The sequence below is a fragment of the Pelophylax lessonae genome (assembly GCF_965119305.1).
Source record: "Pelophylax lessonae genome assembly, chromosome: 4".
Lineage (NCBI taxonomy): Eukaryota > Metazoa > Chordata > Amphibia > Anura > Ranidae > Pelophylax > Pelophylax lessonae.
Genome location: NC_138771.1, coordinates 23,160,557 through 23,185,815, shown reverse-complemented (window position 1 = coordinate 23,185,815; position 25,259 = coordinate 23,160,557). Strand labels below are relative to the sequence as shown.

Here is a 25,259-nt window from a genome sequence, read left to right as displayed (position 1 = left end):
GACCTCGTGAATCTGGCGGTCGACGCCCCGTGGCGTCTGCCTCTTCGAGACGATCTCCTGTCTCAAGGGCCGATATACCATCCTGCTTTACAGTCGCTGGCTTTGACGGCCTGGCTGTTGAGACTGAGGTCCTGAAGGAGAGGGGTCTCTCCCCTGAGGTCGTTCATACCTTGATCAACGCGAGGAAGTCTTCCTCGGGGAAGGTTTACTACCGTACTTGGAAGGCCTATTTTGCCTGGTGTGAGTCCAGGGGGTTTTCACCCCACACGTACTCGGTTTCCCGAGTGTTGTCCTTCCTTCAAACAGGTGTCGATCAGCGTTTGGCGCTGGCTACGATAAAGGGTCAGGTGTCTGCGCTGGCCCTTCTTTTTCAACGTCCCGTGGCTTCCAACTCCTTGGTTGGCACTTTTGTTCAGGGAGTGCGGCATCTGGTTCCTCCTAGGAGGGATCCTCTGCCCCCTTGGGACTTGAATCTCGTTCTATCTGTGTCACAACGTGCTCCTTTTGAACAGATCAGGGAGATCTCGTTGTCTATGTTGTCCAAAAAGGTCGCCTTTTTGGTTGCGATCACTTCGGCTCGCAGAGTGTCGGAGCTGGCGGCTTTGTCCTGCAAGTCTCCGTATCTGGTTATTCACTTGGATAAGGTGGTCTTGCGACCTAATCCTTCTTTTCTTCCGAAGCGAGTTTCGGAATTCCATCTCAATGAGGATATTGTCTTGCCTTCCATCCGAAACATCCGAAAGAGGTGAGACTACATTCTTTGGATGTTGTTCAGGCGATAAGGGTTTACCTTAAATCGACTGAGTCTTTTCGAAAGACGGATTCCTTGTTTGTTCTTCCAGAGGGTCCTCGGAAGGGCATGGCGGCGTCGGCCTCTACCATCGCCAAATGGATCAGGCAGACCATTGAACAGGCCTATGCTTTGCAGGGGAAGGTTCCCCCTGTGCCTGTGAAGGCGCACTCTACTAGATCTCTGAGTACGTCTTGGGCCTGTCGTCATGGGGCTTCTGTAGCCCAGGTGTGTAAGGCGGCGACCTGGTCGACCGTACACACTTTCACAAAATTCTACAAGGTAGATGTTCAGGCATCGGCGGATGCTTCCTTTGGCCGCAAGGTTCTTAGTGCGGCTGTTCCCTAGGATCACCTGTTGGGATCCCTGGCTGTTGGGATATGTCTTTTATCCCCTGGTTATTTGTTTTTTTCCTGGGTTGTTGCTCCTGTTGAGCAAGTTTTTTCCTTTTGCCCAGCTGGTTTCCTTCCTTTGGTAAGGTTCCTTTCTTTGATGCGGAGACTGCGTTGCCTTACGGCGCGGATGCGTTTCCCACCCCTCATGTTTGCACTGCTTTGGGACGTCCCCATTGTGACGAATATGAAGAGGCGGCGACTATCGGAGGACGTAAGAGAAAACAGAATTTTTGTAAAATCTTACCTGTAAAATTCCTTTCTCTGAGTCCTCCGACAGTCGCCGCCCCCGCCCCTCTTTTGGGGTTTTGGTTATATACTCTACTGCTATTCCACTGAAACTGAGATATGGTTGCAGGAAGTAGGAGGGTATTGACTGAGGGGACCACCCCTTGAGGGTGGGATATGTTAAAAGCTTTAATGTTAACATATTCTGTTGCCTAGCTACTCCTTCGGAGCAAAGTCTAATACCCCATTGTGACGAATATGAAGAGGCGGCGACTGTCGGAGGACTCAGAGAAAGGAATTTACAGGTAAGATTTTACAAAAATTCAGTTTTTTTTTTTGCTAGAAAATTACTCCCAACCCCCAAACATATTATATATTTTTTATATATATATAATAAAACATTTTTCTTTTTCTTTATAGAATGGTGGTCATTGCAATTTATCTTGCATGGTATTTGCCAAGCAGTTTTTCAAACGCAATTTTTTATTTTTTTTCAAAAATACACTTTGATGAATTTTATTGCAAACAATTGAATTTATATTATATATAACCCAGTTTTTGTGGTAAAATATAAGATATTACGCAGAGTAAATAGATGCCTAATATGTTACAATTTAACATTACGCACACTTATTGGAATGGCGCCAAACACCGGTACTTAATAATCTCCATAGGCGGTACTTTAAAAATGTTTACAGGTGACCAGTTGCAGAGGAGGTCTAGTGCTAGAATTATTGCTCTTGATATAGCGTTTACAGCGATACCTCATGTGTGGCGCAAACGTCATTTACATATGTGGGCGCAACCAACTTCTGCTTCTGCGTACGAGCCCGAGGGGACGGGGTGGGTGCTTTTAAAAAAAAAAAAATAAAAAAAAATTTTAAATTTATTTTACTTTTTTATTTTACACTGTCGCTTTTACATTTTTTTTATTTTTAGTTTTTTATCACTTTTATTCCTACTACATGAAATATAAACATCTCTTATAATAGGAATAAGGCATGAACGGTCCTCTTTATGGAGACATCAGGGGTCAATAAGACCCCAGATATCTCCTCTACTCTGGAAAGCATGAGATATAAAAAAAAAAAAAAAAAAAAACCATTGATCTTTTCTTTCTAGGGGAAAAAGCGTCAGTGTTTACATCTACAGGGTCATAAAGATGGCCGGGGACCATGCGGTCCACGACCACCTCTGTGGTAAACCGCTACCAGATCAGGTCTCCAGTTTCCGGATCACACGGGATAGCCCGGAGAGGCATTGGAGGGTGGCAGGAGGGGAACGTCCCCTCCTGCCTGTAAAAGCAATCCAGCGGCTAATCAGCCACTAGGATGGCTTTTACAAGAGATGGAGTTGCCGACTAAAAACAAAGATATCTGGATTATGGCCCCTCAAGCCACATTCCTGGCCCTTTGGCTGTCCCTATCTGGCTCTCGATGCCCCAACTGTCAGCATGCCTCTCACTAAGGAAGCTGACCGAGAGGCACGCTCAATGCCCCCACTGTCAGTATACCTCTCACTAAGGAAGCTGACAGGCTCAGAGAGGCATGCTGATAGATGTCCATGTTGGAGAGCTGCAAGAACTAGAAGAAGAGAGCCCGAGGAGCCGATCGGTACAGCGAGAAGGCTGGATTCTGGCGTGAGAGCATTGCCTAAGAGACATCTGATGCTCTCCTGCCCATCTGCTACCCAGCCAAGTTCTAGCTGTGTTGGCGCCTGCACGCTGCGAACCCCAGGAGCCGTGCACCTGTTCTTCACTCCATGTACAGATCTGCAGAAATCCTGCATTCCTGATCTTAGGCTCCCTCCTTCCGGCCAGTACTTTTCTAAGGGCGTTTGACAGACGGGAAGGAGATGTGATATCGCTTTCTCACCGCCTGATTTAACCCTAGAATACCGCATTACTGCACCTCAATCGCATGCATTAAACATGGTAGCCACGCAGCCCAATTAACCTCAATGGGCGAATTTAACAAGCTGTGCTGTTTGCCAACCTCTGCACCCAACATAAAAATGCAAAGCATTGTGGCCATGGTATGTGAACAGCCCTGTCTGTTATTTTATAGTTCAGGAGGGCGGCCAGGGAAGGTAGAACCATGGTTCACCTGCTCATTTTGACGACCCCTCAACCGCCCATCTGAAAGAGACCTATTTCATGAGCAGTTGTACCTAATATTCCTAGCATTAGGTGTTAGTTTTGTATGCATTTACCTACTTAAAAATACAGACCTTCCTAGGTCCAAAATTAATATTGAGCAGAATTAAGTTTGGTCTTCCTCAACAGTCCCAGTTTCTCATGTGACCTCTTGGGAAAAAGAATTGGCCACCCCTATTCTATAAGCTGGAAATCTCTGTAGACACCACTACTCCAGTGATCTTCACTTCGCTTCTGTGTTCTTGGCTGAGCGACCGCCCTGCTGCATTCTGAACACAGAGCCTGCGTGATGACGTCACCCATAGGCTTACTATTCGGCATCCATTGTCGGCTGTCCCTCCTCTACATTGACGCCAGTGGGAGCCAATCACGTGACTGAACCAGAGCAACTTCACAAGAGGTATGCATAAGCATCCTTCAATTTACATGATGCAGTGCTGTGAAAGTATTTGCCCCCTTCCTGATTTTTTATTTTTTAGCATATTTGTCACACTTAAATGATTCAGGTCATCAAACAAATTTTTAATAGTATACAAAGATAATCCGAGTAAATACAAAATGCAGTTTTTAAATGACAGTTTCATTTATTAAATTAATTTGAAATTAATTGAAGGTCCCCCCCGAACCTTCAGAGCGCATGCGCCACTCGCGAGAGCGGCTGCATGCACTGTAAATATCTCCTAAACCATGCCGGTTTAGGAGATATTATTTGTACCTACAGGTAAGCCTTATTATAGGCTTACCTGTAGGTAAAAGTGTCAAAAAGTGGGATACTACCGCTTTAAGGGGGGAAAAAAGCAGTGCAAGCCTAGCTGGCCCTATGTGAAAAAGTAATTGCCCCATAAACCTAATAACTGGTTGTGCCACCCTTGGCCGCAACAACTTGAATTCAGCTTTTGCGATAACTGGCAATGAGTCTTTAACATCGCTGTGGAGGAATGTTGGCCCTCTCTTCTTTGCAGATTTTTTTCAATCCAGCCACATTGGAGGGTTTTCCAGCCTGAACGGTCTGTTTAAGGTCATGCCACAGCATCTTAATTGGACTTGCGTCCGGACTTTGACTAGGCCACTGCAAAACCTTCATTTTGTTGTTTTTTGAGCCATTCAGAGATGGACTTGCTGGGGTGTTTCAGATCATTGTCCTGCTGCATAACCCAAGTGTGCTTAAGGTCAGGAACTGATAGCTGGACATTCTCCTTCAGGATTTTCTGGTAGAGCACAAAATTCATTGTTCCATCAATGATGGCAAGTTGTCCAGCCACAGACCCTCATACTATCACCACCATGTGTGACTGTTGGTATGCTGCTGTTTTTATGAAATGCTGTGTTTGTTTTACGCTAGATGCACACCTTCCAAAAAGTTCAACTTTTATCTCGTCAATTCACAGAATATTTGCCCAAAAGTCTTGGGGATAGTCGAGATGTTTTTTGGCAAGTGTGAGACGAGCCTTTGTATTATTTGTGGTCAGCAGTGGTTTTGGCCTTGGAACTCTCCCATGGATTCCATTTTTGCCCAGTCTCTATTGTTGAATCATGAACACTAAACTTACCTGAGGTAAGTGAGGCCTGCAGTTCTTTAGATGTTATTCTGGGTTCTTTTATGAACTCCTGGATGAGTCGTCGTAGGGCTCATGGAGTAATTTTGGTAGGCCAGCCGCTCCTGGGAAGGTTCACCACTGTTCCAAGTTTTATCCGTTTGTGGAAAATGACTCTCACCATGGTTTGCTGGAGTCCCAAAACCCTAGAAATGGCTTTGTAACCCTTTCCAGACTGATACATGTCAATTACTTTTGGCAGACAGCTTCTATTTAAGTGATTTTTTTTTTTTTGCAAATCCTTTTTATTGAGTTTTAAGAAAAGGTACATAACAGAGCCATAGGGCATACCTGGATCAGAAAAAAACACCATAACAGTGGAAAAACAAAAACAACAATGAACAATCAAAACAAAAGAAAAAACCCAGTCTTATGCTGGCCATACACGTATAGATTTTCGTCCGGAAATTTTCGCTTCAAGAAAATTCGTTTGATTTTCTAATCGTTAGTGGGGTTAAATCGATGTCCTTTTTCGACTGCAGCGACGGGAAAATTCGTAGGGGCAGAAGGGAAAACTTTTCTCGATCAACGAATTTTCGGGCAGTGTATGTGGTTATCGTTCAGAAATGACATTCATTTTAAAATTAAATGTGAAAAGCAAAAGACAATTTTCGAACGACATTCGTCTATTCAAAGAATATTCCCGGCCAAAATTCTGTGCGTGTATGGCTAGCATAAGGCTGCGGCTTTAACCATTTTACCGCTGCTCACTAGAGCTCTACTGCGGCACAGTGGCTCGATAACGTCTGGCGACGTAGACCTACATCGCCAGACACTCCACTCTCTCAGGGGCGCGCGCGTGCCGCCGGAGGCGCGCTCCCGCTGTATTCAGTCACAGCGGGAGTCGGGCCAGGGGAGCAGCGGCGGCGATCGCTCCTGCTCTGCCCCGATCGTCGGGGAATCGAGTGTGGAGATCCGCCCACTTGTGTAAACAAAGCGGGCGGATCTCCTAAGTGACAGACAGTGACAGATTACAGGATTCAGCATAGCTGAACATCCGATCTGTCCCTGTGTCACTCAGTCACCTCCCCCCACACTTGTCAGTAAGCACCAGGCATACATTAACCCCTCCATTTCCAATAAAATTAACCTTCGCTGTCAGTGTCATGTTTACAGTAACCGTGCATATGTATAGCACTGATTACTGTAGTAATGTCACTGGTAACCCCAAAAGTGTCAAAAATGTCAGTCCAGGGTCCGATCTGTCCGTCGCAATGTCAGTCCCGCAAAAAAAAAAAATCGCAGATCGCCGCCATTACTCGTTACAAAAAAAAAACACCAAAAACGACAGAAATCTTTCCCTTAGTTAGTAAACGCAATAAAATTTGCGCAAACCAATCAAAATATGCTTATTGCGATTTTTTTTTTTTTTTTTACCAAAAATATGTAGCAGAAAACAAATTGGCCTAAAATGATAAAAAATTTTGATTTTTACATTTTTTTGGGTGGGAACTTCAAAAATATTGTTATTTTTTCAAAATTGTCACTCATTTTTTTGTTTATAGCACAAAAAGTAAAAATCGCACAGGTGATCAAATACCACCAAAAGAAAGCTCTGTTTGTGGGGAAAAAAAGGACATAAATTTCGTTTGGGTATGGCGTTGCATGACCGCGCAATTATCAGTTAAAGTCGCACAGTGCCGAATCGCAAAAAGTGGCCTGGACGTAAGACAGCAAAATCCTCCGGTGGTAAAGTGGTTAAGGAGGCAGAGAGCATGCCATGTAAGAAAAAAAAAAAAAAAAGTACCAACAGGGAAATTGGACCATCGGTAGCAACCGATGAAGAAATACAAGGAAGAAATAAATGTGGCCCCCCACCCCTGTAATGGGGAAGGCTCCTTACGCAGTCGCATCAGTGTCGCCTCAGTTGCCAGTAGTCTCCTCAGTTTCCAACCAGACATTCCAAACCTAGGCAAATTTTTGGGGACAGCCCCTGTTATTGTACACCGCCTTATACAATGGTATAACGGAGTTCACCAAGGCCTTCCACCCAGACAGAGTGGGGGCAACACTCGCCTGCCACCTCAATACTATCAATTTCCTGGCATAGAAGAGCAAAATACCCAACAGTGTGCGAACTGCTGTCGAGTGGGACAACGCATTTACAAGTCCCAGGATGCAGGTTTCAATCTCAAGCGGTACAGGGATAGTAGTCAGCCTAGTGATGAAGTGCAAAACCTCAGACCAGTACGTCTGTAAGGATGGGCAGTGCCATATCATGTGGGTGTATGTGGGGGAGTCCGCTTGGCAACGCCAACAAGTCTTCAGCAATGCAGGGGACACCTTGTGAATTCTAGTTGGAGTTAGGTGGGACCTGTGAAGAATTTTAAACTGCACTAAATGGTCCCTGGACGAGACCAGGTGTCTAAAGGGGTAGTCCCAGACGTCTCCCCAGTCCCGGCTCCTTTGTCACCCAGAAAGCCTGCAGTCCCTCCAATCCGACATGTATGCTAAGCTGCAGGGTGCTGCAGATTGAGGAGAGCGGCTTTTTCAGATTTTCATCCCAAGGGAGCGACTCAATGTTCGCTTAGGTGAAATCAGAAGGAGATCCAGTAAATTGCGTGCGAAAGGCATGGCGGAGTTGCAGGAACCGGAAAAAGGAGTTGGTTAGAGAGAATCTAGACTTCAGTTAGTCGAAGGTGAGCAACTCATCCCCCTGACATATAAGCGACAGATAGCAAATTCCCTTGGCAGCCCAGACAGAAGGGTCCAGGATGGAAAGAAACTCGGGGAGTTCCGGATTCATCCACAGGAGTGTATTTGGAGAAAGACGGTTAGGATTAGACTTAGCGTAGTTAAAGCAGAGTTCCACCCAAAAGTGGAACTTCCGCTTTAGGTATTCTAACCCCCTGACATGCCACATTTGGAATGTCATTTTTTTGCGGGGGGGGGGGGGGAGCGGGTACCTAATTTTGACAGGTACCCGCTCCCACTTCCGCTCGGAGCGCCGCGGCGCCCTGAACGGAAGTTCTCCTCTCCCCCTCCCTCCCTGCAATCTTCTGGGACATGTCAGAGGTCCCAGAAGATTGCCGGCCAATCAAGACGCGCAGCGCGACTCGCGCATGCGCAGTGGGTACCCGGCTGTGAAGCCGCAAACTGTCACAGCCGGGTGCCCACAGCAGTGATGCCGGCGCCGCCGAGACCAGAGGGAAGAGGATCGAGGCTTCGGGCGGCCGCATCGCTGGACCATTGGACAGGTGAGTGAAAAGGCTGGAACTCTGCTTTAAGTGATTTCTTGATTTATCAGGTCTGGCAGTAATCGGGCCTGGGTGTGGCAACTCAGCTTTACAAAAAAATTGTTTATTCACAGTTCATTCTTGATTTAGCAAAGGGGGCAATTACTTTTTCACATAGCAGGTTTGGACAACCTTTTACCCTTAATAAATTAAATCATTAATTAAGAACTGCATTTTGTGTTTACTTGGGTTATCTTTGTGTAATAAAATTTGATGATCTGAATCATTTACTTGTGACAAATCTACAAAATAATACAAAAATCAGGAAGGGGTCAAATACTTTTTCACATCTCTGTAGATGGAATAGTCATGGAATGGGGTTGGGAGTAGATATAGACTTAGTTTGGGTTTGACTGGAAAGACGCGTTACCAGTTGTAATTATTTAAAGCAGCACCAGGGGGGAGTATAGAGTAACACTTGTAAGAGCACATTTTAGAAAGAAGCATAAAAAGAAACCCAATGCATGAAGGTAACCTCTTTACTAGTTCATATAGAGAGTACTATATAGGGGAAATTGCTTTCTTTATTCTTTAAGGGTCAACCCTTCCAAAACTGATATCAGTTTTTGTTAAGAGATTTAATCCTGTAATTTTATATCTTTTGGGGGACTCTCTTGTTGGGATCTCTGCACACTTTGGTTCCTGGCTTGGCACAGCTCCCCCAACATGAAGGGTTCCCACTCGTCCAACCATGGATTTTCCTCCACCATGGTAGCCAACGGAAAGATTGCCCCTTCCACCTGATCTGGACAGGAAACGCACACAGAGACAATTAAAAGCCTCAACCCACCTTCACCTCCTCTCCTCGCAGTACTATTCTTGTCCCTGTCAGGATAGGTTCTCAGAAGATTATTCTCAATTACCTTTTTTTTTTTTTCATTCTTATTTTCATGTTCCTTATGGAGTTGCAGGAATTTCCCTTTACATTTTAAGGTGTACTTAGCTAGTATGCTGCTCAGGTGAAGAGTTGATTTAAAAGAAAAAAAAAAAGAGGTGTTATGGGCTTCACTGAGGATGATTCCTGAGCATGGGTTTGGTTGCAGGGGCTCCTGATGTCTATCCCTCGGTCCACCGTCAAGGATGAGGCAGTTTCTGGGTCTTGTGGCACCTAGCATCTTTGTACAGGTAATGATGCCTCCATCTTGCTGGCCTGGCCCACATCGTGCATGGTTGCAGTGCAGCTGTCTTGTGTTTAGGGGGTTAAAACGGGCAGGCATTATAAAGCTGGGGACCCGTAGCGGCAAAACAGCACTGGTCCCTGGGAAGTGGTTACCTGATTTTTAAAAGTAAGCAGCTTCACTATTTGTAAAAATAAAAAAACTGAAGTTCTGCTTTACGCTTTCCCACTGACTGAAGTGGGTCTTGATCCATGAGGCTGCATATATGCATACCAATGTTTGTGCGAGAGCTCCAAGTCCTAGTACTAATAATCTGGAACCAGGAGTTCCGGTTTCGGGTCACCTGATTGTTGTGATTGCCTCTAATTGGCTATCAGTGTTCAGTTACTTAGCAGCCTGGCCCATGTGGGTTGTTTTTTTTTTTCTTCTGAATGGAGAGAAAGATACAGTGTGTGTGTGTGTATATGTATGTATATATATATATATATATATATATATATATATATATATATATATGTGTGTATATATATATATATACACACACATTATATAATAATATATAATTATTGTATACATTCAGAATATGTTATACAGCATAATACATTGTAGGGATCGACCGATTATCGGCTAAGCCTGAGGTTACCGATATTGCCGATATTTTGGGAAAGTGCTTGTACCGGAGTGATGCCTGCAGTTAGAGGCATCATCCCGGTACCGGCGTCCATAGCCGACGGTCGGCTATCTTGTAATGACAACCGATGCGGCTGAGAAGCCACTCGGCTGTGATTACCCGGAGCGGGAGTGGACGCAACCCCCCTCCCCCTCCTGCCACCTTTCCGTGGCTCGCCCAGGTCTCCCGTTCCCACCGGGAGATCTGTGCAAACCAGCCTGCACGCACACCGAAGAGAAGACCTGATAAAAGCCGCATTTGGCTCTGATCGGGTCTCCATGTAAAAACCCGGAAGTGATGTCATGACATCACTTCCGGGTACTCGGTGCCAAATTCAAAAAAAATTCAGCTTTCAAAACAGCCAAACTTGGCGTTTTGAATGCTTTTAAGTGCAGAGGAGGGGCTTGGGGTCTTTTAGACCCCCAGATCCCTCCACAAGAGTACCTGTCAAAAAAAACAAAAAACGTTTTTTAATGTACGAAAATATCGGCCGATACCAATATGCGATGACCAAAATATCAGTATCGGCAATAAAAAAACGATATAGGTCAATCACTAATACATTGTATACATTAGGGGTGCGCATCTTCACTGGTCTCATGATTAGATTACGATTATCATGTCAACAATTCAATTCCGCAATGCATCACGATTACTGCCCACAATGTGCCCATGGTTTTCATCAAAAAATTCAAGCAGAAATTGAAAAACTATTTTTATTTTTATCTGCTCTTAAAAAAAAAAAAAAAGGACACTTCCCTGCATATTGCAAAGTCTGAACATCAAACATCAGTCTGTGCTAATTTATTGGAGCAATTTACTTCAAGCCGGGGCTCGCAGACGATCGGGAGGAAGCTCCGCCGCTGCACACCGCTCGCAGTCTTCGCTGGATCCCGGAGAAAAGGTAAGTAAAACCTCCTCCAGCATCCAGCGATCTTCTTAGCGCTACCCCGAGTGTGACTCGGGGTTACCGCTTTTGGCACTAAAATCTTACCCCGAGTCACACTCGGGAATACCGCTAGGAAGGTTAAACAAATGATGACCTGATCATAATCCGCTGCTGCTGACTTTGAGGTTGGCGGCTGGGAAGGGATGGGGTGCATGGCGCCTGTCACCTGGATGGTTGCAAGCGGAGAAGGTGGTGCAACTGGTGGAGCCCCATATGCCTGCCTAGTGGGAGGAAAATGCCTCTTCCACCGCCGGGGTTGTACTGTGGGATGCTTTTAAGGCTGTCATGCGGGGTCATTACATCTCAGGGATTAAGGCATCCCATAAAGACGCTAATGCTGCTAGAGAGGCTGTTCTGTTGGAGGTACGTAGGTTAGAAGTAGAATACTCGGCTGAGTCGGGGCCTGCTGCTTATGCGGCCCTGGAGGAGGCCAGGAGACGCTTAGCCTTGCTGGATACTAAATTTGCACATGCCAACTTAAGACATAGAGCGGAGTCACTTTTTGAGAAGGGGGACAAAAATGGTAAACTGCTGGCTTATCTGGTGGCGGATCAGAGAACTTCGGTAAGTGTCTCTTGTATCAGGTCCGGTACTGGGGAATTGGTTAGGGACCCTGGGGAGATTTCTCAAGTCTTTATGGGTTATTATGCTGACACATACTCACCCTTGCCTGCTTATAATCTGGAGGAGCTGGAGCACCTCCTGTCTGCTCTGCTGGTGCCGGTGCCGGTCCTGGAGGGCGATGATAGTGCTTGGTTGGATAATGATATCACCTTGCGGGAGATAGAGAAGGCCATTCTTTCCTTCCCCCCCCAACAAATCACCGGGCCCGGATGGGTTCCCAGTGGAATGGTATCGACAGTTCTCGGACTCCCTGGCCCCGCGGCTTCAGGCCTTATATGCTGCTTGTTTTGATGAAGGGGCCCTGCCGGGCTCCATGCTGGAGGCATACGTTGTTCTCCTTCCTAAGCCGGGTAAGGACCACACCCTCTGCTCCTCATACCGCCCTATTGCTCTGCTTAATGTGGATCTTAAGATCCTTACGAAGGTCTTGGCTACTAGACTAGCTGTGGTCTTGCCCTCCTTGGTGGACTTTGACCAAACGGGCTTCATGCCGGGAAAGTCCACGGACACCAACCTGCGCCGCCTGTTTACGCATTTGCAGGTGTCGCATGCTTCCGTGGGCACTAGAGTTGTGGTGTCACTCGACATAGCCAAGGCCTTTGATACAGTGGATTGGGGGTATATGGGGATGGTGTTGCGGCGCATGGGGTTTGGTCATAAGTTCTGTAAGTGGATCTTCCTTTTGTTTTCTACTCCTCGCATGGCATTGAAAATTGGGTCGTCCCTGTCCCCCTTTTTTGCAGTGGGTCGGGGGACCAGGCAGGGTTGTCCTCTTTAACCCTTCCTGTTCTCCCTGATGATAGAACCCTTGGCCATAGCTCTGTGTGCATCTTCTGAGGTGGGTGCGTTAGAGGTCGGCTCCATTAAGGAATGTCTGGCACTGTATGCAGATGATATGCTGCTGTTCTTGAAAGACCCCAATAGTTCCCTGCGGGAGGTGTTCAATATTCTGGACACCTTTGCTAAGTTCTCTGGCCTTAGGGTTAATTGGTATAAATCTACCTTGTTACCAATAGATCCGGGTGCTCTTGCTGCTGCTGATGGTTCGTTGCCACTAAAATGGGTTACTGAGTTCACCTACCTGGGAGTTAAGGTGTCGGCTAGGGTGGCGGATTATCTTTCTCTTAATTTGCTGCCTCTCTTGGAGGTCTTTAAGCGCAGGGCGGAGGTGTGGAGGGACCTACCTTTATTGGTTTTGGGCCGCATCAATTTAGTAAAGATGAGAATTCTCCCTGTCTTTCTGTATTTTCTCAGGAACTCCCCGGTATGGGTCCCCCGCTCGTTTTTTACCGTCGGGTTCATGGCCTGATTGGATCCTTTATCTGGGGTAGCTCCCTTCCTAGAATTGGCATCCAGGTGTTACAGGAGCCCTGGGGTCAAACGGGGACTCGCCTTACCTGACCTTTATAAATATTTTTTGGCTGGGCAGCAAGTGGTTGCACGTCGATGGCTTTGCGGGGATGATGGGGATTCTGCCACAATGCTGGAGGCGGCTGTTTTGGGTTCCTATGAGAGCCTTCATCTTCTCTTGCATCGAGGTTCAATGGCTGACTTTCCTCGGATGGGTACGATGCGCTCCACCATCAAAGCCTGGGAACATATGCGGGCGCTGATGGAGCCTGGAGCGACTGGAGTGTCCCCTGCCTCGTTTCCTGATCCTGCTCTCTGGGCGTCTAGGGTTGTCAAGACGCTGGGTGATGTTACCTCCAATGGAGAACTTTGCCCCTTTGATGCCCTGAAGGCACGATTCAATCTGCTGAATCAATATTTCTTCCGCTATCTTCAGTTCCGTCATGCTTTTCTGGCACAGTTTGGTACTTCTCGTGTGGAGATCAAGACGTCTGCCCTGGAGACTGTTGTGCAGGTTGAGGATATGCGGAAGCCTCTCTCGGAGTTGTATAAGGAACTCTTTGTTACCACTCCGTTGGCAGTGCGCAGGTGTAGAGAACGGTGGGTGGAGGAGGTGCCGGACTTGGATGGAGATGATTGGGATGATATGTGGTGTTCCCCTTTTGCTTACCTGGTCTCTGCAAGGGACCGTCTGATACACTTTAAGCTCCTGCATAGGATTTATTATACGCCGGCGAGACTGGCATGTATTTATCCGACATCCTCTGCGGAGTGTTGGCGTTGCTCTCATTCTCCGGCGGATTTTAGCCATGTCTTCTGGCAGTGCCCGGTGGTCTGGGACTATTGGACTTCTGTGCTGGCCTGCATAGTGGAGGTGGTGAAATTCAGATTCCCGATTCTGTTGAGGTCTGTCTCCTGGGATTGGTTGATGGCTTGGCCCCTGCGAGGGCCCTCCTCACGTTGGTCAGTCTGCTTCTCTTTTATGCCCGTAAGGTCCTGCTCCTACACTGGAAGAGCCCGTTGGCCCCCACCATCCTCTTTTGAAAGGGTCTGGTTAATAAGGTGATTCCGCTCTATAAGGTTACGTATCTCAGCAGGGGGTGTCCTCGTAAGTTTGATAAAGTATGGAAGCTGTGGATAGATTCTCCGGCCTCGACCTCCGCTGAGCAGTCGTAGGGGTCCTACTGTTCTTTTGGAATGGGGTGGCTGGGGGGGTGTGTGTTGCTGAATGCTGGTATCACTTGCCTCATACCCTGCTATTGTCAACTTATCTTTCTTCACTTTTTCAATTGACTCTTTTTTATAATTGGGAACTGAGGCTGTAGGTTGATGTTCGCTTGATTGGCTTCTATCTTCATATTATTGACCTGTCACTGCTATGCTGAGACGGCCTTAAGGGGTGTTCCAGACCCCTTGAGGGGATATGTTTCTGAATGATGGACCTGCTGGGTGGAGCCTGGGGTGGTGGGGGTGACCTGTTGTCACTTGTTTTTCTGTGTTGCCCTGCGTGAAATTGTGTTGTATTGTCTGTTTTGTTCACTAGCAGAATTAATAAACAGAAATTTAAAAAAAAACAAACAAATGATGACTATTGTGCAATTGTGCACGTGCAAATTGTCTCTTAACATCTGAGCAAAGTGAGCAGTAACAGAGTCTTCTTCTCAAACATCTTCATTATTGCCTCTGGCAGTGTCATGTGTTCTACAACCTTTCTAATAGTACTTGAAGACTTAGACTAGTACCTGATCAGTGATGATGACAGAGTCACTGCAGACTGCAGACGCCTGAGCCAAGGAGGACTGGAAGTTGGGGGTCTCCCTCTGCCCACAGAGGCCTGTGTGAGAAGGACTGAGGACAGTGGACACTCACCGGAGAACGGTCAGAACAGACACTCGCTGGGGGAGAAGGACCAGCACGCATGTGGGAGACAGGGATGTTCGCTCCAACACTCAGGTCTCCCGCAGCAGACTGTCCGAGAGTAGGGATAACGATCCTCATGCACTGGTTCCCGCCAGGAAGCCGACACTGCACTCCGGTAATCACAGGCAGTGAGACATTTCCCGATCTGAACAGCTGCTGATCTGGAAACGTCTCACTGCCTGTGATTAGCGGAGTGCAGTGTCGGCTTACTGGCGGGATCAGGCACGTGGAAACTCGAACACGCCGGAGCTTCTCTCTCTGAGAGTCAGGGATGCTCGCTCCTCATATCTCCTGCAGCAATGCCGGGCGGCTGGGGATGATGTCAGCGGGAGGCGGGGAAAAAAGGGTACGCCTAATGACTACAGACTGATTTCAAAGCGCCATCGCTGTGCAGAGACGGAGGGGCGGCGCTACATGACGTCATTAGCACATTGATAAAGCCGGTCGCAGCATCGATGCAAAATCGCGGGTGGCTGAATCGTGATGCATCGATACTACGATTGAATTCAACACCCCTAGTATACAGTGGGGATCGAAAGTTTGGGCACCCGAGATAAAAATTTGTATTAATGTGCATAAAGAAGCCAAGGAAAGATGGAAAAATCTCCAAAAGGCATCAAATTACAGATTAGACATTCTTATAATATGTCAACAAAAGTTAGATTTTATTTCCATCATTTACACTTTCAAAATAACAGAAAACAAAAAAATGGTGTCTGCAAAAATTTTGGCACCCTGTAGAGTTAATATCTTGTACTGCCCCCTTTGGCAAGTATCACAGCTTGTAAACGTTTTTTGTAGCCAGCCAAAAGTCTTTCAATTCTTGTTTGAGGTATCTTTGCCCATTCTTACTTACAAAAGTCTTCCAGTTCTTTGAGATTTCTGGGCTGTCTGTCCACGCACTGCTCTTTTAAGGTCTATCCATAGATTTTCAATTATGTTGAGGTCAGGAGATTGTGAAGGCCATGGCAAAACCTTCAGTTTATGCCTCTTGATGTAATCCCCCATGGATTTCGAGGTGTGTTTAGGATCATTATCCATTTGTAGAAGCCATCCTTTCTTTAACTTCAGCTTTTTCACAGATGGCATCATGTTACTATCCAAAATTTGCTGAAATTTTATTGAATCCATTTTTCCTTCTACTCGTGAGATGTTCCCTGTGCCACTGGCTGCAATACAACCCCAAAACATGATTGATCCACCCCCATGCTTAACAGTTGGACAGAGGTTCTTTTCATTAAATTCTGTGCCCCTTCTTCTCCAAACGTACCTTTGCTCATTCCGGCCAAAAAGTTCAATTTTAACCTCATCGGTCCACAGAACTTGTTTCCAAAATCCATCAGGCTTGTCTATATGTTCATTTGCAAAGTTCAAACGCTGATTTTTGTGGTGAGGACGTAGAAGAGGTTTTCTTCTGATGACTCTTCCATGAAGACCATATTTGTACAAGTATCTCTTTATAGTGGAATAGTGTACCACAACTCCAGTGTCTGCCAGATCTTTCTGGAGGGATCGTGCAGTCAAACGTGAGTTTTGAATTGTTTTTGTCACAATCCTGCGAGCTGTTCTGTCTGATATTTTTCTTGGTCTTCCAGATCTTGCTTTAACTTCCACTGCTCCTGGTGACTGCCATTTCTTAATTACATTCCGAACAGAGGATATTGACATCTGAAAACGCTTTGCTATCTTCTTATAGCCTTCTCCAGCTTTGTGAGCGTCAACTATTTTCAGTTTCAGTTTTCTAGACAACTGCTTAGAACAGTGTTTTTCAGCCTTTTTTCAACCAAGGCACCCTTTACAATCTGGCAGAATCTTGAGGCACACCTACATTTTTGGTGCATTTTTTGAAAGCACGCCAAAAATAAGGGACATAATAGAAGTCTATAAGAAACCGCAGGTAACGAACATGAAAATGTAGAAGATCCTCCTTCCCGGTTTTTCTCCTCTTGCGCCAGCCAGCGTCTCCCGGCTCTAACGTCCAGCAAGCCCTTGCTTGTGCGCCCGATCCGCCCATAGCAACTGATGATGTCATTGGTTGGCAGAAAGCAGGTTGGGAGGCCCGCACAGCTTCCTGAGTGCCTGTGGCAGTGGGAAGCGAGTATTAGACAGCGGACTGGCACCGGACCGACACCGCTGTAACAATTGATCAGCCAGCAGACCAGTCAGCAATCATTAAAGAGCAGATTACTTATTAATACATAGGTTGGGGGTCATTTTGCCGTGGCACACCTGGGGACCCCTCACGGCACACCAGTGTGCCGCGGCACACTGGTTGAGAAACCCTGGCTTAGAAGATCCCATGGTGCTGATTGTTGGGGCAAGGTCAGAGGAGTCTGGGCATTTAAAACCTTTGAGATTGACATCACCTGGTCTTCCCAGACGATGATTGAGAACAATCCATGACACTGGCAGGTCTCAGCCTTGCAAAGGGGGCAGTGCATGCTATAAATTCTACAGGGTGCCCAAACTTTTGCAGACACCATTTTTTTGTTTTCTGTAATTTTGAAAGTGTCAATGATGGAAATAAAATCTAACTTTTGTTGACATATTATAAGAATGTCTAATCTGTAATTTGATGCCTTTTGGAGATTTTTCCATCTTTCCTTGACTTCTTTATGAACATTAATACAAATTTTTACCTGGGGTCCCCAAACTTTCGATCCCCACTGTACATATAGGATACGTTATTTAATACATTGTATACATACAGGATATGTTATCTAATACATTGTATACATACAGGATACGTTATCTAATACATTGTATACATACAGGATACGTTATCTAATACATTGTATACATACAGGATACATTATATAATACAGTATATTGTATATATACAGGACACATTTATTATTTAATACATTGCATACACTGGGGAAAATAATTATTTGACCCCTCTGCAGATTTTGTAAGTTTGCCCACTTACAAAGAAATGAAGGGTCTATCATTTTTACCATAGGTGTATTTTAAATGCTAGAGACAGAATATCAACCAAATATCCAGAAAAAAACACATTATACAAATGCTATAAATTGAGTTGCAGTTCAGTTAGTAAAATAAGTGTTTGATCTCCAAGCAAAATATGACACAGTACTTGGTGGAGAAACCCTTGTTGGCAAGCACTGAGGTAAAACGTTTCTTGTAGTTGGTGACCAGGTTTGCACACATCCACCAAGTAATAAGTCATGTTTTGCTTGGGGCTCAAATACTTATTTAAAGCGGAGTTCCGGCCACAAAATCATGCCTGTAGATTTTATGGCATCCGCTTCCTTACCCTTACCTGAGCAAGAATTGGATATTCCCGGCTTTTTTTTTTTTTTTTTGCTTACTTACTTTATTAGAGAGGATAATATACTCACCTTACCATGCACTTCCTCCTTCCTTGGCCGCGGACCGCGCCGTCACTTCCTGGCTTGCAATGATTCCTGGGAGCTGAACGTCATCGCTCCCAGGAATCAATGCGCCTGCACCGGCCCTGACGTCAGTTCCGGTGCAGGCGCCGTCATACCTTGCTAAACAGCTTCTGGGCATGCGCAGAAGCTGTGCAGGGATGAAGCTGCAGACCCAGAAGTGACGGCGGGGCCAGCGCAGTGCATCGTGCGACTGAAGAGGACGGAAGAGGACGCAGAAGAGGATCGCGCTGGCTTCAAGCTGCCCACACCTGAGATGGCAGCGCTGGAGAAGACATTTTAAAAGTGAGTATTTCTTCTAAAAGTTAAGTGTGAACCGGGACAGATCAGAGGCTAGCCATTGTGGAATGTACTAGCCCTGACTGTCCCGGGGGTATTTTTATTGAATTTTTTTTCTGTGGCCGGAACTCTGCTTTAATCACTGAACTGCAACTCCATTTATAACATTTGTATAATGTGCTTTTTCTGGATTTTTGGTTGATATTCTCTCTCTATCATTTAAAATATATAACCTATGATAAAAATGATAGGCCCTTCATTTCTTTGTGAGTGGGCAAACTTACAAAATCTGCAGTGGATCAAATAATTATTTTCCCCACACAGGATACATTATATAATACATTGTATCTGCCTGTCCCTGCAGGGAAGAAAAACTTCCGGGTTACTACATCAGAGACCCGATCAAAGCCAATTGCGGCTTTGTTTGGGTCTCCGGCCAGCCGGCGGACGTGGCCTGGGTCTCCAAGTGGGACGGGAGATCTGGGCAGAGCGGCGGGGGGGGGGGGGGTGGAGACGTTCCCTCCCGCTGTTTGTGATAAAGGCCCAGTGACTGTTTACCATCATCGCTTGTTATCACATAAAAGCCAACCGTCTGCTCTAAAAAGCTCCAGGTACGTGATTTCGGCGGGAAGTGGTTAAATAACAAACATGTTATACTTACCTGTTCTGTGCAGCTGTTGTGCACAGAGCAGCCCCGATCCTCCTCTTCTCAGGTCCCTCGCCGGCACTTCTGGCCCCTCCCTCCTGCGGAGTGCCCCACAGAGCAAGCAGCTGGGGGCAGCCGAGCAGGCTCGTTCCCGAGCTGCGGCACTGCGTGTCCATTCATACACACAGCCGTGGCTCAGTCCTGCCCCCTCTCCGTCCTGATTGACTCATTAGCTGTGATTGACAGCCAATGGCTCCCGCTGCTGCCAATGAGTAGTGCGAGTCCCCGGAGAGCCGAGGCACTCATGCACATCGCTGGATCGAGATGGGGCTCAGGAAAGTATTGGAAGGGGGGGGCTGCACACAGAAGGTGTGAAGGTAAAAATCCTTGAGCCTTTAGAATCACTTTAAGTATAAATACTTAAAGAGATTTTTTTTTGTCCTTTTGAAACCCGAGTTTGGTGTCACTTTAACCACTTGCCGACCGCCCGCCACAGATATACTGCGGCAGGCTGGCTCTGGTGCGCGAACCGCTGTACCTGTGTGCTCCTGGGGGACTAGGCAGCGAGGATGCTGATCCATGGGGCCGGCGGCCATGATCGTTCCCCACTGAGAGAGAAGGACAGTCAGCTATTGTACACACAACAGACCATTATTCTCTCTGGAATGATCACAGAGCTCCTGTGATCCTTCTATATAGGATCACAGGTCTCTATGATCATTTCATAAGTCCAACCCCCACACAGTTAGAAAACACTCCCCTAGGCTCACATTTAACCCTTTGATCACCCCTGGGTTAACCCCTTCCCTGCCAGTGTCATTATTACAGTAACTGTTCCTACACCTCAAGCCACAGCCAATCACAGTTAGAATCACGCCCCTAGGGACACACATAACCCCTCCCTCTCAAAAAAAGTTAACCCCCTTCACTGCCAGTGTCATTTTACAGTAACAGTGCATATTTCTAGCACTGATTACTGTAGTAATGTCACTGGTCCCCCCAAAAGTGTCAAAAATGTCAGTTAGGGGTCCGATCTGTCCGCCCCAATGTCTCAGTCCTGCCAAAAATCGCAGATCGCCGCCATTACTAGTAAAAATAAATAAATAAATAAATAAAAATGACATAAATCTTTCCCCTAGTTTGTAGGCACGATAACTTTTGCGCAAACCAATCAAAATACACTTATTGGGATTTTGTTTACCAAAAATATGTAACAAAATACAAATTGGCCTCAAAGGATGAAAAAAATTAGATTTTTACATTTTTTTTATATTGGGAATGTTATATAGCAGAATGTGAAAAATATTTTTTTTTTTTTTTTTTTTACAGAATTATCGTTTTTGTTTATAACGCAGAAAAAATAAAATCACAGAGGTGATCCAATATCACCAAAAGAAATCTCTATTTGTGGGAAAACAAGAACATCAATTTTATTTGGGTACAGCGTCGCACGACCGCGCAATTGTCCGTTAAAGTAACGCAGTGCCGAATCGCAAAAAAATGGCCTGGTCATTAAAGGGGGCAAATCCTTCCGGTCCAGAAGAGGTTAAAGTATCTGCGTTAAAAATACATTCTGGTGTTTAACACAAACTGTGTATTTTTTTTTTTTTTATATATCTGTCTGGATTTCATCTTTTAGGAACAATGATCTGAGTGCATTTATTAAACAATTCTATGGGCCCAGTTGCTCTGGAATAACCCTTCCTGGTCACATTTCACTTCCACACGTGTGTTCACGTTTTAATGGGATTACATGGCAGGCAGTAGATTATATATTCCATGCTGTATGATCCGCTACTATCTCTGTACACACGTGGCCTTTATAAGCTTTTAGGCTGATTATTACGTCAGCAATGAGGTAGGTCGATGCGATTTCCTGTACTGATCCCGACAACACTCATTTACTGCTTTGTAGCTGATCTGTGTGCAGCACCCAACAAAGATACATCAAGAGGTAAGTGAAGAGTATATGCCTTGTGTGTGCTTTCTATTTTATTTATTAATTTGCATATTCTGATAAATATTAATTAATTAGCTATTATTTATTTTTATTTTTTTTATGAAGTTGCAAGGCAAGAACTGGTAACTGCAGATTGGCTTTATAGTTGATTTCATACAAGTACATGATTATATACTTGATACAGCATTGAACTTTTTTTTTTTTTTAAATCAATAATTAGTAGTTGATAATAAATGTTTATTAGAATATGCAAATTAATATTATCAACTAATAATTATTGATTTAAAAAAAAAAAGATCAATGTTGCATCAAGTATATAATCATGTACTTGTATCAAATCAACCTGCAGTTACCAGTTCTTGCTATACAACTTAATAAAAAAAAATAAAAAAAATAGCTAATTAATGAATATTTATTAGAATATGCAAATTAATATTAATTTGCATTTTTTTGCATATTCTAATAAAAATGTACTAATTAGCTATTTTTTTTTTTTTTTTATGAAGTTGCAAGGCAAGAACTGGTAACTGCAGATTGGCTTTATAGTTGATTTGATACAAGTACATGATTATATACTTGATACAACATTGAACTTTTTTTTTTTTTAAATCAATAAATAGTAGTTGATAATAAATATTTATTAGAATATGCAAATTAATATTATCAACTTTTAATTATTGATTTAAAAAAAAAAAAAGATCAATGTTGCATCAAGTATATAATCATGTACTTGTATCAAATCAACCTGCAGTTACCAGTTCTTGCTATACAACTTAATAAAAAAAAATAAAAAAATAGCTAATTAATGAATATTTATTAGAATATGCAAATTAATATTAATTTGCAATTTTTTTGCATATTCTAATAAAAATGTACTAATTAGCTATTTTTTTTTTTTTTTTTATGAAGTTGCAAGGCAAGAACTGGTAACTGCAGATTGGCTTTATAGTTGATTTCATACAAGTACATGATTATATACTTGATACAGCATTGAACTTTTTTTTTTTTTAAATCAATAATTAGTAGTTGATAATAAATGTTTATTAGAATATGCAAATTAATATTATCAACTTCTAATTATTGATTTAAAAAAAAAAAAAGATCAATGTTGCATCAAGTATATAATCATGTACTTGTATCAAATCAACCTGCAGTTACCAGTTCTTGCTATACAACTTAATAAAAAAAAAAAAAATAGCTAATTAATGAATATTTATTAGAATATGCAAATTAATATGAATTTGCATTTTTTTGCATATTCTAATAAAAATGTATTAATTAGCTTTTTTTTTTTTATGAAGTTGCATAGCAAGAACTGGTAACTGCAGATTGGCTTTATAGTTGATTTCATACAAGTACATGATTATATACTTGATACAACATTGAACTTTTTTTTTTTTTTTTAAATCAATAAATAGTAGTTGATAATAAATATTTATTAGAATATGCAAATTAATATTATCAACTAATAATTATTGATTTAAAAAAAAAAAGATCAATGTTGCATCAAGTATATAATCATGTACTTGTATCAAATCAACCTGCAGTTACCAGTTCTTGCTATACAACTTAATAAAAAAAAAAAAAATAGCTAATTAATGAATATTTATTAGAATATGCAAATTAATATTAATTTGCATTTTTTTTGCATATTCTAATAAAAATGTACTAATTAGCTATTTTTTTTTTTTTTTTTTTATGAAGTTGCAAGGCAAGAACTGGTAACTGCAGATTGGCTTTATAGTTGATTTCATACAAGTACATGATTATATACTTGATACAGCATTGAACTTTTTTTTTTTTTTAAATCAATAATTAGTAGTTGATAATAAATGTTTATTAGAATATGCAAATTAATATTATCAACTAATAATTATTGATTTTAAAAAAAAAAGATCAATGTTGCATCAAGTATATAATCATGTACTGTACTTGTATCAAATCAACCTGCAGTTACCAGTTCTTGTTATACAACTTAATAAAAAAAAAAAATAGCTAATTAATGAATATTTATTAGAATATGCAAATTAATATGAATTTGCATTTTTTTTGCATATTCTAATAAAAATGTACTAATTAGCTATTTTTTTTTTTTTTTATGAAGTTGCATAGCAAGAACTGGTAACTGCAGATTGGCTTTATAGTTGATTTCATACAAGTACATGATTATATACTTGATACAGCATTGAACTTTTTTTTTTTTAAATCAATAATTAGTAGTTGATAAATGTTTATTAGAATATGCAAATTAATATTATCAACTAATAATTATTGATTTAAAAAAAAAAGATCAATGTTGCATCAAGTATATAATCATGTACTTGTATCAAATCAACCTGCAGTTACCAGTTCTTGCTATACAACTTAATAAAAAAAAAAATAGCTAATTAATGAATATTTATTAGAATATGCAAATTAATATTAATTTGCATTTTTTTGCATATTCTAATAAAAATTTATTAATTAGCTATTTTTTTTTTTTTATGAAGTTGCAAGGCAAGAACTGGTAACTGCAGATTGGCTTTATAGTTGATTTCATACAAGTACATGATTATATACTTATTGCAACATTGATCTTTTTTTTTTTTAAATCAATAATTAGTAGTACCGGTAGATAATAATATTGATTTGGTTTTTTTGTAAGTTGCATATGCATAAGTCAGTCATGTTTTTTTTTTTTTTTTTTTTTTTTTTTGTTTTTGTTTTTTTACTGTTCCTATTCAGAAATCTTGCAAGACAGCTTATAAAAAAATGTACCATTATTAATATATTAAACTTTTTTAAATAATGAAAGGGTGTTTATTAAAAAAAAAAAAAAAGTTTACATAGCACTTTGACCAGTGGAAGTGCCTGTATATTTGCTCAGGGTAATTGGAGCAAAAAAAAAAAAAATGTTGTTCTTTTATTTTCTGTGATGGTTCAGTGTTATTAGCTTTTACCCCCTCTATGACCAGGCCATTTTTTGCGCTGCGTTATTATAACTGACAATTGGGTGGTCATGTAGCAATGTACATCAATTAAATTTATGTCATTTATTTTCCCCAACAAATAAAGCTTTCTTTTGGTGGTATTTGATCACCACTGGGTTTTTTTTTATTTTTTGTGCTATAAACAAAAAAAAAAAGGCAGACGATTTTGAAAAAAAAAAAAAAAAAACACAATATTTTTTACTTTCTGCTATAAAACATATCCAATAAAAAAAAATGAGAAAATTTAATTTCTTCATAAATTGAAGCCAACATTGTATTCTGCTACATATTTTTGGTAAAAAAAAAAAAAATCCTAAAAAGGGTATATTGATTTGTTTGTGCGAAAGTTATCGCGTCTACAAACTATGATAGTGTGTGTGTGTGTGTGTGTGTGTGTGTGTGTGTAATTTTTATTTATTTAGTTTTTTTTTTTTTATACTTGTAATGGCAGCAATCAGCGACTTACAGTAGGAATGCGATATTGCAGCGGACAATCTGACACTCTTTTACACTTTGTGGGAACCAGTGACACTAATTCCGTGATCATTGCTAATAATCTGCACTGTCACTGTACTAATGACACTGGCTGGGAAGGGTTTAACATCTAGGGCGATCAAAGGGTTAAATGTGTGCCTAGCCAGTGTTTATGTGTACTGTGTGCTGATTTTAATAAGGGATGTGCTTTACCGTGAAAACAAAATCCATCACATCCCTGCTGTCAGGAAGGAGCTCTGCCTTGTTTACGCCCAGCCTCTCTTCTCGATGATCAGCGGGTGCCGACGGACATCCATTGACCGGCACCCCCTGATCGGTTTCTGCTGTGACTAATCACAGCAGAAGCGGCACCGGCACACTCCCCCTGCCCGGAAATGCAGAATCAAGTATATATACGTGATTCCGCACAGAACAGCCGTCCTGTAGCAGTAAATCTGCTATAGGGTGGCCATTGTGCGGCTATTTCCTGT

The 25,259-nt window shown here is 42.8% G+C and overlaps 1 protein-coding gene across 1 annotated transcript in view; it reads left to right on the top strand.

Annotated features, from left to right (window-relative positions):
* Positions 1 to 25,259, top strand: part of PDCD7 (programmed cell death 7) — a gene marked incomplete at its 5' end in the record, with an annotated part of 127,183 nt that overhangs the window by 34,182 nt on the left and 67,742 nt on the right. Inside the window, 2 exons of the mRNA XM_082253462.1 lie at positions 13,187 to 13,720; positions 21,281 to 21,319. Of these exons, the coding sequence (XP_082109588.1) occupies positions 13,187 to 13,720; positions 21,281 to 21,319 (573 nt within the window). The remainder of the gene's footprint in view (positions 1 to 13,186; positions 13,721 to 21,280; positions 21,320 to 25,259) is intronic.